The sequence below is a fragment of the Eupeodes corollae genome, chromosome 1 (assembly GCF_945859685.1).
Source record: "Eupeodes corollae chromosome 1, idEupCoro1.1, whole genome shotgun sequence".
NCBI classification, from domain to species: domain Eukaryota; kingdom Metazoa; phylum Arthropoda; class Insecta; order Diptera; family Syrphidae; genus Eupeodes; species Eupeodes corollae.
In genome coordinates, this window is record NC_079147.1 from 134,909,492 (window position 1) to 134,924,457 (window position 14,966).

A 14,966-nucleotide genomic window follows, 5' to 3' on the forward strand; every position below is an offset into this window, starting at 1 on the left:
TTTTTTGTCTTTTATTACGATTAGATTTTTTGAATCTGTTTTCTTTTCTTCCATTTATATAAATCATCACTTCGAGAAAATTATTTTTTTTCTTAAAATTTAATTTAAATACATAATTAATTTATTTATATAGATATTTTTAATTAAAATTAGCCTAGCAATTAAGTTATTAGTTACATAATTTTCAGTTTATTATTAAATAGTCAATTGATAAATATAATAATTATTATCTAAAATTGTATCTAAATTTTTTACTTCTCTGTTTTTTTTTTTTGTTTTTCAATTATTTAACTTTTATTAAAATTCTGAATTTTTTCTTACGTTTTTTTGTTTTTGTTAATTTTAAATTGTATTTTCTATTTGCATTGCATTCATAATTACATCTTTTTAAGAAAACGTTTCAATTTATTTAATTTATGTTACAATTAAAAAAAAATTGGTATTTGTTTTATTGAATATTCTACGCTTTTTTTTATTTAGACTTTAGCTTAGTTCGTATTAAGTTTATGTACAGTTGAATTAAACTTTACTAAATCTTATATTAAAATATTATAAATTATGATATAAAGTTGCAATATTAAAACATATTTTTTTAAACACTTCTCGTCATGTTTCATTGCAACATTATACTTTTCTTTTTTTGCAGAATGTTTTTTTTTTTTTAAATATTTTTTAAATTCTTAAAATGAATATTTACACACATTTGTTGTTGTTTTATTTTTTGGATTTTTTCTTGTTGAGAAACTTTACAATTAGATTGTTTAAGTTTATTGTTAGCCTTAGTATAAGGAAGGAACATTTAAATCGTCGTATCATCTTTGAATTTGGTATTTTTTACGTTTTGAATTTCATATGTTTACATATTATATAGTTCATCAAAAAATAAAAAAAATATTAGAAAATTGTAAAACTAGGGGTTGATATTGCTTAAATTTGTTCGTATTTATTTGCTCTTTTTCTTATTACAAAATTGACTTATAAATTCAATGAGAGAGTTCTTTTTTTTTGTTGCAGTATTTGTTAAAAGATTAGTTAATAAAATGTCTTAAAAATAATTATAGCAAATTAGACGCGACCACAACCTTTTGTGCTTAGCCTTTTTTTCTTTAAAAATATAAATAAATAAAATAATAACGACTATCTTTTGAATTAACAAAACTTTAAGTAATTCATTTAAGCCTTTTTTATTGCAGAAATAAAATATTATTTTAAAACTTTTGTTTGTCTAGAAAAATATCATTGCTTGGCTACAGACACTACTTATGAAATAAAGCAAGTATTTACTTAACGCTGACTAAAAGTGCTAATAATTTGAAAAAAAAAAATATGTTAAATAAGTACCTCAAATAATTTCCAATAGCACTTTACATTTTCATTACGCTTTCAACTCTCCATGAATTCATAGCATTCAAAGTAAAAAGAGATACGAAAGCATTTAACTGAAATTTTAAAATGGTTCCATTGATGCATCAAAATAAAATATCAAATAATATTACAATTAATTTTTTTCTTCCTTTTTTGAAAGCTTTGAATTTTAATTTTAGACAGATAACAGTCTGGTTAATGTGGTAAAAGGAAAGGTGACACAAATGAATCACAAATTATTTCTAGTAGACCAAATTCCTTAATATTTTAACGACTTTATTCAGCTGTTGTTGAAGTTTAAGCGTTAGAAAATGCTCATTTTTCGCTTTTGAGGTCAGAATGATAAGTACATGAGGGATACACCAAAAAATCAGGAACAAATCTCGTGATTTCAAAAAATAGCTGTGTTTTTTTTTTTGGTATTCCATGTTGTATAGTACAGTGAGAAATTGCCAAAAGAACGATGCACAGTAGTCCGGTTTTTATATTTCAAAGTTGATTTAATTTAATATTTGCCAGAATATTAAATTCCAAACAAATTGAAATTGAGACCAGGGGTGAAATCGTGTAAGCTGATTTTTGATAGTTGACTATCAAAATCAAGAAAATACGTCTGTGTAATGAGATAGTGGATTTCAAAGTTTTAACCAAACAATTCGACATAAAATAAAAACTACAAGAAGGGGGTTTGTTCGTACACTACTACATTAACATGTGGTGTAGATGCGAGCTTGAAGCTCACCTAAATTCTTCATATGCCTGAATCGAGTTGAAATGAACTTGATTCGCCTCGATTCCGATCAGGAATCGAAGTCGAGTCAAAATTTGTGAAGAAAAACCTGTGTGGAGGAGTTGGTTTTACAGATAATGCGTTATGGGCTGTCTATTTGCATGTTTTTGTACGAAAAATATAGTTTTTTTTAAAATCAAATTAAAAAAAAAAACACATGGAGTAGGTAGCATATTCTTATATTGTGCTGAACTATTCAGTTCTTCATTGTTTAACACGAATTAAACTTTCTTTTTTCCACTTCATAAGAAACATCCAAAAACCTTTTGCATTTTAGAAAGTGCTGTCAAACTTAATCATTTTTAACCTTTCTATACTCGCGCATTGGTCTCTCAGACCGACAAATCATTAATTCTTTGTTTACTTGAAAAATAACATCCGTGCATCTTTGAAGTTCTCAGTAGCTTCCTATATATGTATTCTCTTTCGATTAGCTGGGCGCAAGGACACTTGCCAGGTAGACGTGTTGTGTTTTTTACGTGTTTTCGGTCTGTCAGACCAACGCGAGTACAAGTGTTACAATTTTTGGGTAAGTAATTTTTTTTATTTTAGAACATTGGTGGGTGAAAAATATTGTTTTACTTTAGGGATGTTTATATTTTACATATATAATATGGACATATACATATGGACACAAAAACAAGCCCCAGAAAGTTTATTGAAAAACTGTCATATGATCTAATAATGCCTCATCTAAAAAACGGGCATTCATTTTGAGTCTGCCACGAACATTGAGACTGAGGATTTTAGAAGTGTGCAAACTTGATCAAACTAATCCAGGATCATCTGGAAATAATCAAACAGGGTGCTGTTCATTTAGCTCTTCAAAAAAAAAAAACCGAAAAACAAAATACAACTACATGAAATGCAAGAAATATTTTTTTCTCGAGTATGCATTTATGTTTTATTAAGTTTTAAGTTTATTAAGTTTTTGTTTGTTTTTATTGAAAAAAAATATTTATTTTTATTTTTTAAGCTAAGGTCCTAAAAAAACTAAATTTTTTGAGAAGCCTGTTTAAAATGAAATTGCTACCAAATAAAGTATAAAGTTCCTATGTTTTTCTATTTGTTTTATTTAACTTTATTACTTTCTTTAAAATAAACCGCAAAACTAATTGGAAAAAACATATTCGTGAACGTAGAGACGAGATAAAATCTCGGTCTGAGAGACCGTGCGGGAGTATATGTGTCTTGTCAAAATGCGCGAGTACAGGAAGGTTTATCTAATCTGAGATAAACCTTTGGTGGAAACATAGCAAAACTTAATTATATTTTCTATTGTTTGCTCTTGCAAAATAAGCCCACTTAGTCCATTTTCATTATAAAAAAAAACTAAATAATATAAACAATAATAGACTGATATTTTTTCCCTACCCATTCATAATTCCAAATGCACAACTACTCAACGAACGCAGCCATCGAGATACAAATGCAATATCAATCGTACCAACATGTGAGAATGAAATTACATAAGATCCATTCGAGGCTCGTATAAATGTCAAAATCAAATCCGTAGCAAGATTCTTCTTTAACTTTCATCGGTAGTATTCATACTGCGGATAATATTTTTCTTATTCGTGTAAAATCCTACTATTCTACTTTCAAACAAAACGCGGGTAATGTGTGTCTAATGCCCAATTTCATAAACAACTTTCAAACATTTAACAAGATTTTAAACTGTAAAATGGGATATTTTGGTTTCACCAAGCGTTTTTAAAGAAAATAAGCTATTACACCCCTTTTAAAACTAAATGCCCGTTTTTGGCTCATTAAATTTTAAAAGTGCCATTAAAAAATGAAAATGACAGGTTGACAGCTGATGTTTTACTTCGTAAAATGTTTATTCTCAATATTTTTCGATACGGAATGAATAGGTTAACCAATTCAACATTGCATTACTATTTATAATATTATTTTTATGATTTTAATTTTTAATTCGAATATTAGATTCGTCATCTTCATCTGACGAAGAAGAACATCATATATATAGTTATACGCCACCGTCCAAGCCACACGATTACTCAAACGTTTGTTTTTGATTTGTTTACTCTGTTGTATTTTGAGATTCTTGTCATTTATTTCAACATATAATGCTTTCTCATTTTTTCTCACACAATTCGCTTAATAGAAAGAAAAAAGAGGTTTTCTTTTTACAGGGTTGTGAGGAGAGCTCTATTTATCAAAAATATCCCTGAAATTACCCATTTTTAGCTTGGTGAAACTGAACAAATTTAGGAATGATAAAATTTAAAAAGCTTTTAGAAAAAAGTGCTTTTAGTGTTTGTTTATTAAATCGGACATAAGACGTTTAATTTAAGCCTTCTGCTTGCAAGGCACATTTTAAAACTTAAAACCCCGATAAATAGTTCCCCATAAGGTATAACCAAAAGATATACCAAAACATCACAAAACTTCCCCTGATTGCAAAAATGTGTGTCCAAGACGTTTGGGTTGCATGATTTTGCTTGACTTGCCTACAACTTAAAACTCTATTTACTTTATGCTTATATCAGAACACTTCTCCTGAGTAGAATGTGTAGTCAATAGAATGTTTTCTTTTAAGTTGAATCGTCAAATTATTTAAATGCGTTTGGCAAGCAGAAAGTTGCAACCAAAACTTCTTAGATACACATTTTTGCAAATAAGGGAAGATTTTTGATGTTTTGATATATCATTCTTTTGGTTATACCTCATAGAAAAACAGGAATTTCAAATTTATTATAATTGACGCCTGTATCTATCTTCCCAGAATTTGTGATTAGTCTAAAATTAAAAATGAAGAGCGTCTCAAATATAATGATCGTTTGTCATAATTTAAAAAATTGATAAACTCTTAGTTGAGACTAAGTAAAAAAGGACCATCGCCCAGGCAGATCAGTATGTTTTTAAAAATACACGATTAACGACCAGAGTTCGAAAGATGTGATGATCCTAGAATTCCTTTAACAGTTTTGTTGGCAACACAAGTCGATGAAGTCTGAAAATTTGTTTTAATGTATTTTTCCTATTTCCAAAAGTTTAATTAATATTCAGAAATAGAGTTTTTTTTTTTATTTTGTGAGCTGTGAAAATGCTTTTGTTTTTAAGAACTGATTGCGTTATTTAAGAAAAACTTTTATACATAAATCAATCTTTAAAGTACCGAAAACCTATGGGAAAAACAAGGAGCAAAAAAAGGCTTAAACTTTAATCAACTTAAATTAACAGATATAAATAAATTTGTTTCTTTTTAAATTTAACTCAAAGAGAAAATTTAGTATATGTACATATAAATATTTATGAAAAAGCACTTTTTTTAACAACTTCTTCTTCACTTTGTGCATTATCATTAAATTAAATCATGCGAAACTTTTGTATCTGCTGTATTATAATAATTTTATACAAAATTAAATTAATATGTTCATTTTATACACATTTTCTGTATGTAATATTGGCCTTCAGTTGATTGTTTGTAAAAAGCACTCACGGTTGTGTTTTACTCACGAGTCAGAAAAACAACTCACTCATGAACATGATGTTGATGTTGACGTTCAACCGATTTATTTACGCTAATTTAGCGTTCACTGTAGACCTCGTGTCGTGTCGTCTTTTTAGGAGAGGTGATAGGGAAAAGTAGGAGATGAATATTATTTCATCACTTTTTCTGACTTGTCATCCAGACATTTGATCATATTCATAACGAATTAAAACTTTTACGTGAAAAGAGGGGGGGGGGGGGGGAATGTGAGGTTGACTTTTTTGTTGCCATTGCCAGAGTAACAATGATCTGAATTAATATCTTGTTTTCATTTTAATAACAAATATAAATTTTCATTACACTGCGCTCGGAAAAACAACATATCAAATCAACTGAAGGATATACATTGGGTAACGAAGGCAGAAGCTGAGGCAGAGGCTGAGCCAGAGGCAGCATTAATACAAGGAAAACACGAAAATAATCGTTGAAGGGAGGTGGAGTGGCAATAAATTAAAATTAAACACAACTCTCCTGCTGCGAGTACATTAATGGGGTCCGTACAGTAACTATTTCCCGAGAGTACGATTTTCCCATACCCGATGGCACCACAGCTGCTGTTGGGCTTCCAATCGCTGCTGCTAGTCCAGCAGAACTACCTAGAGATTGCTGTTGTTGTTTGAGGGCCATGTGGGTTGCTGGAGCCGGTGAAACACTACCACCCATTGCCGTCGCCACTGGATGTCCTAGCGTCAACGCTGCATGCTGTTGTTGCTGCTGATGGTGATGATGATGCGGCAGTGTGTGGTATCCACCAGGATGCTGCGGCATAGCATAAATGGCCACTGTTCCGGGAGACACCGTCGACGGTGTTCCCTGCGACACGGGTGATGATATACAGGGCGGGAATGGTGATGTGGATGAGTTTGACGCCGAGGCACTGCCTTGCGTCTTATAGTGATCTATTTGAGCGTATATCGTTGGTTCGTCAAAGTAATCGTAGGCGGGTGGTGGTGCTGCCATTTTAGTTCTATTCAGTGTACTAGTTGTTAGATTTGTGGGAGGGCAATTGGGCAGCAGTTTCTTGGTACTGCTGCCACTGCTGCTACTTAAAAGTATACTGCTGCAGTCAACTGATACGGACTTCTTTGGCGGACCGGTTAGAGCCAGTTCAGCATAGTGCAGTTCATCGTCCTGTCATAATGAAAACAAATAGAAAACAAAAAAAAAAATTAGTAAATAAGTATACAAGAAAGATACATTTTGAAATCTCTATCAAGGCCATTTTTAAGGTTTAAGGTTTAACTTTGCGACATACCTTTGCAGATTGGTATAAGCCCCGGTCGTCCGATGGGTTGCACGTGATTTCCGCTTCACTGGTGGTAGACAAATGTCCTGATGGCGTTTGTGTTGCTGATTTCTGTTTGTATTCACCATCCACTACACAAAACACAAAAAGAAAGGACAACAAAGCAATTGAATGAATGTTAGATGATGTTGCAAGTTATAAGCTTTTGGAATGTCTTTCTATTTCTGTATGATTATAGCTTAATTGCTTACAGGGTGTTATGAACACAAAATGGTTTTTCTAAATATTTTGTAAAAATGCTTAAAAAATTATAGATTAATAGAATATTATGTATGGAAAATGTATCTATTATCTTGATTTATCCAAATTTGTACATCTTTTATAAACATTTCTATATAATATGTTGAGTCATCCCATTGACTTTAAAACAAATTAGTTTATTGATATCAAATTAGAACAAAAATCACTTTATGTTTCGAGAAATCTGACAATTTTAGAGTGTTTTTAGTTTTTGCTTCAGGTACGGGAGGTACTTGCAGAAGTATAGGCTAGCAAATATTGCACCTCTATACAAGGAAACTGGAAACTGTTGTAGATGACGTGATAGGTGTTTACATAAGAAATAGGAAAATTTTAAGTTTAGGCCATATAGATAAAACTATAAAATGGCTACTTTTAATTTGTTTTAATTGGTGTTCTGTTTTCTTGAAAGTACTATGGTAAATTTAAAAAAAATTGCATCCCTCAAGTCTGTATCATTGCAAAATATAATTTTGTTTGTTGTATTCATTGGCAAAATACCCTATTTTTATACCCATTTTTACTTACCTTCATTGTAGGGCACAACATCTGGATTTTTTTCATCATACATTTCTTCGGAATGACTCAATGGCAAGGATATTTTATCCTTAATTTGTAAATTGCCTGGACGTGAGAATTTCTGATTTTGATGTTGGTATTTCTGTTGTTGTTTATGCGAGCGTAATTTCAATGCAGCAATTGTACCAATTCCAATGCAGACTAATGCAACTAAGACTCCAACAAAAATGCCAACCGAAAGGATTGGTGTTAGCTCAAAGTTTGCCTGAGATCCTTTGTATGATGTGAGTGCAACTGAAAAGATAAACATAAGAACATACACAATAAATATATAAATTTCCAAGAGATGAACCGTATTTTGAAGGTTGGATGTTCTTTTAGGAGAAATGAAGGTGGGTTTAGGTATTACTGTGTATACATCTACATGCTTATGTATATGTTTATGCACACGGGTATGAGACAGGATTAGGATATTATTCGTCTGATGTGATAGTTTTGGTTTTTGATAAAGGAAAACATCACTAGTAATAATGAGTTTAGTTAGAATTTGTTGTTTCTGTTGAAGGTAATTCTATGAAAACAATTTTGATTACAAAATTGGAAGTGTTCTATTTTATAAATCATATTTTTTAATTGTTTTGATTTAAATCTTTACTTGCAATTATTTTTTTCTATAACACTGATTGAAGTTTGGTACTGAAAAGTGTTTTAATTAAAGAATATTAACAAACACATATACATACATCATTTTTAAAAGCTATAATTACATGATAATAATTTTATTATAAGTATACATTTCAATTAAATGTTAATTTCAATACTTTAAAAATGCTCAAAAAGGTCTGGAAGAAGAGTGTTATTCAAAGATTTACTATTGAAACAATTGCGGCACTTCAAAGCCGAGTTTTAAATGTTTGGATTCGAAAAAAATGCGTATGTAAATATAGTTATAGTTAGGCATTGTAAAAAACTCTATCTAACGCAAAATTGTACGTGAACATCTTAGCTTACAAGATTGGTCCCTTATAAGATGTAACTAACTGTACTTTACCCAGTGTCCCAAAGCCGATAAGCGATGAAAATAACCATATTTCCATTTTTTACAGAAAAAAAAGTTGTTTCCACGAGGATCATTGTATGATGAAAACAAATATACGATAACCAACCATTAAAAAATAAGTTGAAATTTCAGGCCAGCCGCTTGTGTCTCTAAAGGATTGTGAAAGTATGAACTTCATAATAATAAACATTTACAAGTCGAACATATGTATAATTATGATCTATACAAATGCTGAATGTTAGACATTATTGACAACAACTCTTAGAATCCCACTATCACTTAAAAAATAAATATGGTAATTGTCAAACCTAACTCATAAATTCTGGCATAACTTCAAAGTTCAAGGAAAATACTAGATGGAAGTTAAGAAATCAAGAAATCGTAATCATTGTCCAACTTTTTAAATAATACAACCGTGGGAGATCAAATTACAAATTTTATATGACAAGTGAAAAGCAACAAGGGAGTACTTTTGCAACTCTACTTTTTTTTCGTAATGCAGATAAGTATCAAACCAGAGAGACACACGCCAACAAAAAATCAAGTCATTATTTATTCCTGCCAACCAACTTAAAACAAAAAAAAATAAAAGGAAAAGAACAAGAATTATAATCATCATCCTTGTTATTTTATATCCGTTCTCCCTTTATTTTCCCTCCCTATAGACTTGATGGAGAAAAAGTATTTCACAAAAAAAAAGAAGCAATTGTATCTGTATCTACACACATACATAGACACAAGAGTATATCGCAAATATGCAAAAATATGTTTTTGTTTCATTTCTTGTCTCTAATTTTCTACTGTTTTACTTTCTCTTCTTTTGAGCAATGAAAAATTCATAGCAATTTTATGTCATGAAATATTCATAAAATATATACATAGATGTATGTATGAATGTGTATGTCTTTATCTCTCTATCCCACTCCAACCTCGGCCTATGATTTTAACTGAAAACTGAACTAAATAAAAGTAGGCGAAGGGGAGGTATGGCGGAGGAGCAGCAGAATGGAGAGATGAAAAATAATATTTTGACTGGTGTCTGTGGATAAAATCCGAAAATTCTTAAACTTCATCTTCATCTTCGTCGCTGCACAGACAAAAACATGTTCAACTTACCTGTTTGTTTTTCAGCTGCCTTCAGTGTGAAACCTTCCAATATGACAGCTTCACTACGACCTCGTAAGTTCACCGAATACACGAAGATCTTGAACAGCCGGCCTGAGTCAAGGTGTGTCACACTTAGAATGGGATATTTCGATGAAATATTCGCTTGCAAATTGCCACTATGCTGATCAAATATTTCCATAAGGAACCATTGTCTAAGGCCACCATCAAATCCTTAAATGGAATAAGAAAAAAATTAATAAAAAACATTATATGTATGCATATATGTTAGATTATATGTACAAACTTAGATACATAGATAAACACATTTTTGATGAGATAAGATAGAGGATAAGAAATAAAAACTTAAGACCTAAAATTGTATCTATGCTCATATCCTTCATTCTCTGTATTCCCTTCATATATTTGTAATCAAGATTTTCTTTGAATTTGTTGAATATTTTATTTGAAACAACATTTAATATTTTTGGTTTGGAATAGTTACATCAGTTACTTTATGAAAAGAAGTATCTGTATTGTTGACAGAAATAAAATTAATTAACGAAGTTACTGCTTTAATTCAAGGACTTCGATAGCGAATGAAATTAAAAAGAAGAGATGGTCAGGGTCGGATTCCAAAAACAATTTGGGACTAGAATGATATTATGCCAAATCAAAATAAACATATGAATATAACGGAAAACAAAGAGTGTATCCTATAAGCTCTTAGCAACATTCAAAATACGTTTTGTTCCTAAATTTTAAACGTTAAAGGTACATTTAGTATTGACCCAGTAGCATACATTTTCTTAAGCAAGAACAAAGTAAGAGCAATTAGCTTTGAATTAATTTTTGTTTGGTTCGATGGAGCACAAGTATAAGTTTGCAGCTTTCTTCAGTATGGAAATTAAAAGAAAAATTATTGTCTACAAATAGTAAAGGTAATACAGAGAGAAAATCAAAGTGATACTTTTCAACGTTTTAAAAAAAATGCTTAAATCGACAATTTTATTTCAATTTGATCGCATTTGCATCAGAAATAAGTTATTTTGAATCAAACGTCACAGCCATAAAAAAAGGATTTTTTTCAAAGTTCAAAAAAAATTTACAAAATTTTTCAAGAAATGTTTTTTTTTTTAACACATTGATATGATCTCCACAATCAGTAATATAAAATTATAATTGGAAGAAAATATATACAAATATTTCAATAATTAGAGCCTTGTGAAAGGAAGTGGAAGAGCGCCACCCATCATATTTGTGCAACTTTTGTAGAAGAACCAGCAATATCTTCATGTTCAGATTTTAAATTTAAGTTTATTAAGGTAAGCTTGAATTCTATACACTCTGTACTCCCTCGGCATGGAGAGAAGTGAAAGTTGTTATTATACCCAAATCAGCAAAATACTCTCAAGTCAACCCTAAAGACATACGACCTATAAGTCTATTATCATTCCTTCTTATAAGACCTTAGAGGAAATAATTGCAAAGGGCAAGTATTATTGATACAAGATTACTGTAAAGGAAAATCGATGGAAATGGAACGAATACTCCATCATAAAGAGTTCATTAAGCTTGCTTTTCTTGACTTTGAAGGCGCTTTTAACAATGTGGACACGTCTGCGCAATCACATCTGCACTAACATCTCTGAAGCAAAGGATTCGCTTTGGGAATTAATTCTTTTAATGGTGACTAGCAGAACAATTAACTCAAAACTGGGCAACTCTTCTGCTAGATGATTCGTTAGTAGAGGGACTATCCCCTCTGTTTAGGAACTTGGTATGGTAAATGAAATGATTGCTTTTGCGGATGACTTTCTTATAGCGGTCTTAGGAAAGCATTGTATCACCCTAAAGAACCCCTAAAAAAATACACCATTCCTTTATATTAACCCTCTTTATATTAAATGTAACCAATTAAAGTTCTCAGACGTAGGTAAGTATCTGGGTTTTAAACTAAATTTGAAAGGCAATATACAAGACAGAGTCAAAGAAGCTACTGTCGCTATCTTTTCTCGCAAAAAAGCCAAATAAAGTCAAAAGTTCAGATTACCTATGCATAAGCGGATCCCATACTATACCTAACACTTCTTGATACACATAGCAAACATGTAATAGTTGCAAGCCCTGCTATTCACCACAAAGCTTCATGGCACTGGTTTAGCAACAAGATTAGCCACTCCGTAATTCTTTAGTATTATTATTATTATTATTTATTATAAATTCTTTATTTGACGAAAACTCGAAATACATTTGAAAAATTATATAAGAACATTAGGATGAAAATTTACATTTATCGAGAATAAAAAAAGAAAGTTTAAGATTATAGTAAGTTTATAAATAGATTATGTAGACAATTGAACTCTATTATCTGTGGTTGCACTACCTCAAATTCATCGAGATCTTGGTAACTAAAAACTTGACTGGCATAGCATAAGCATGAGTTTATAGTAGCTTCAAAAACTCTAAATTTAGCTGAGATGCCTATGTACTTATTGCAGAAGATTTTGTTCCGCATAAAGTAGTACCTTAATAAGTAGATTTCCAAACCTAACACCCCCAGGAAAATCACGGGAGACATCGTCAATGAAAAGGGCGAACATAATCGGGCTTAAGAGGCAACCTTAGGGCACACCGCAATCAGTGTTAAAGAAGCTGGATATGGAACTCACATTTGACACAGTAGCGCAAGTATTGCGCTGAGGAGAAGTTTATAGAGTCTTAAAAATTGTGTCGATATGCCTAAATTTGATAATTTATAAATTAGTGAATTCCGGTTGATAGTATCGAATGCTGCCCTAAAATCAATGAAAAAGACATAAAGTTTTTGTTTGTTATCGATGAAACGTTTTGCTATATTGGAGAGTGCGAAGATTTGATCCCCAGTTGAAAAACCAGAGCGAAACCCAGCTTGGAAAGTGCTTAGCAATTTGTTTTCTTTTACCCACCTCATGAGCCTCCACTATAGAATATGGGTAAATATTTTTCTCAAACAAGAATCGAACTGCCCCTATAGTTTGCTGGTGAGCTTGGATCTCCTTTTTTAAAAATTGGATAAATTTGTGACATTAAAAATGAGGGAGGTATTTTTTCTTTTTCAAAACGCTTATTAAGAAAATCAAGAAGAAGATTTAGGAAAGACGGGGATGAGATTTTTTAAAATTTAGCTGGAATTCCATCTAGCCCTGCTGTCTTGTTGTTTTTCATGTTTTTAAGGGTTGCTTGCAATTCATTTACTGTAATAGGGTCGGTCGTCTTGGTCTGAAATAGTGTTTGAGGGTAAAGCATATTGAAATAGTTGTGAGTTTGTTGACGCGTTAAGAAGTTCCTCGAAATGGTTTGCTAGTAACTCTACATTTACTGTAGTTGCTGAAACATTTTTAACGCCACCTAACAATCTCACTTTAGACCAAAATGATTTTGAGTCTTTATATTTTGATAAACTTGCTGCTAAACCAGCCATAAAAGATTTTTGTTTATTTTTGCATACTCGCTAATACGTTTTATTTGCATCTAGGTAGAGCGATTTAAAGAAATTAGACTTTATTTTCCTAAAAATTTTAAGCATTGCAAAGTATTTTTTTCTGAATTTTATGCATTCCCAGTCGTACCACTCAGGAATACAATTTTGTTTCCTATTGGGTGGCATGGCTGAACTCTTAATAACTTCTATTATTTCGCCAGCCGACTGCTCAAAGGACCAGGATACATTGGCTTGATAGACAATATTTACTTGCGCATTGAGTCTACGCTGGTACACTACTAACTGACTATCAAGATCAACCCATTTATATTTTTGGACTGGTTCGCTCAGCGTAGAATCGAAGTTTTCAAATTTCATAAATACCACTATTGGAAGGTGGGCTGAATAGCTTGTGGTTTGTATTGTACCTCAAAACTCCTCTATAATAGTAAGCCAATCGCCTCTAGCCAAACAGTAATTTATCATAGAACAATTCTGACCAAAAATAAATGTTAATTCACCTCTGCTATCTCTTTTAGAAATTCCATATACAACCATTAATCCGAAGTCCTCCACCAACTGCATTAAACGCCTGCCACAACTATTTAAAATTACGTCCGAAGACTTTCTCAAACTATAAAACGCGTGTGCCGTGTTGTTCATCAGAGAAGCTGGATTTTGAAATTCTAGCATTTAAATCGCCTAATATTAAAATGTTCTTAAAATCAATTTCTGGAATTGTTAATTTCCAGGCTTTTGATGTTGACTGTATGGTGGCGCTGCTATTGCATAGGATTCTTTATTATTGTTGTAGCTGTCAAAAAATCGTAGGCCACTATCTCCAAAAGTGCTTTTGACAAACGAATATTCCTCCGCATTGTTTACAACCAATCCTCGTGCAAAGTTGAAAGAAAACGCGAAATTATTGATGTGAAGTTTTTCTCCTCTTATTAAAATTTTCGCATTTGGTGTTATGGCGAGTAGATTATTTTTGATGTCCTAGAGTGATTTCTTTTTTTGGCATGTGATTAGAGACTGTTCACGATGAATCACAGTTCCAGAATTTTTTAGTGTTGGAGTTGCGTCTATAACTTTATTCGCCGTGTCTCCCGGGTGAAAGTCTAAAATCACGGTGGATTTGTTTGTGTTGTTGTTTGTGGACTATTGTGCGCTTTTCTGCCAGAAAATGCACCATAACAGTATTTTCGTTGTTTTTACGTGTGAGGATATCCAGTTGTCATTCCAACAGATGACAGTAGTTCTCCATTGCAGTTACTCGTTGAACAAGATGTTCATTGTGTGCTGCAGTTGGGATACAATTGCTTGAACATCATCTTTTTTTGCCACTTCTTCAAATTTGGGGTTAACACATTCGTTAATGCAATCGAACAACATTACTTTTAAATATTGTCATTTTTTTTTAATGAAAACTTTTTTTGAATTAGTTGAATTTTCTGGAGAGTTTTCTTCTCTACCTCGCTTTAGAGGCATATGCATTTTTTTTAACGGTGCACTGCTGAGTATATGCCGCCGAGAAAAATTAAAAATTTGGTGTCTTAAATGTGCAATTAGACAAAATAATAACAGATGTCAAACTCCAAT

At 31.5% G+C, this 14,966-nt stretch overlaps 1 protein-coding gene across 1 annotated transcript in view; it reads right to left on the minus strand.

The window, feature by feature from the left end:
* Positions 1-690: 690 nt before the first annotated feature.
* The window catches only part of LOC129944902 (hemicentin-1), a 287,304-nt gene continuing 273,028 nt past the window's right edge, over positions 691-14,966 (minus strand). Inside the window, exons 13-16 of the mRNA XM_056054565.1 lie at positions 9,914-10,135; positions 7,747-8,031; positions 6,928-7,049; positions 691-6,803 (exon numbers count right to left, since the gene is read on the minus strand). Coding sequence (XP_055910540.1) covers positions 6,129-6,803; positions 6,928-7,049; positions 7,747-8,031; positions 9,914-10,135 — 1,304 coding nt within the window. The 3' untranslated portion in view covers positions 691-6,128. The remainder of the gene's footprint in view (positions 6,804-6,927; positions 7,050-7,746; positions 8,032-9,913; positions 10,136-14,966) is intronic.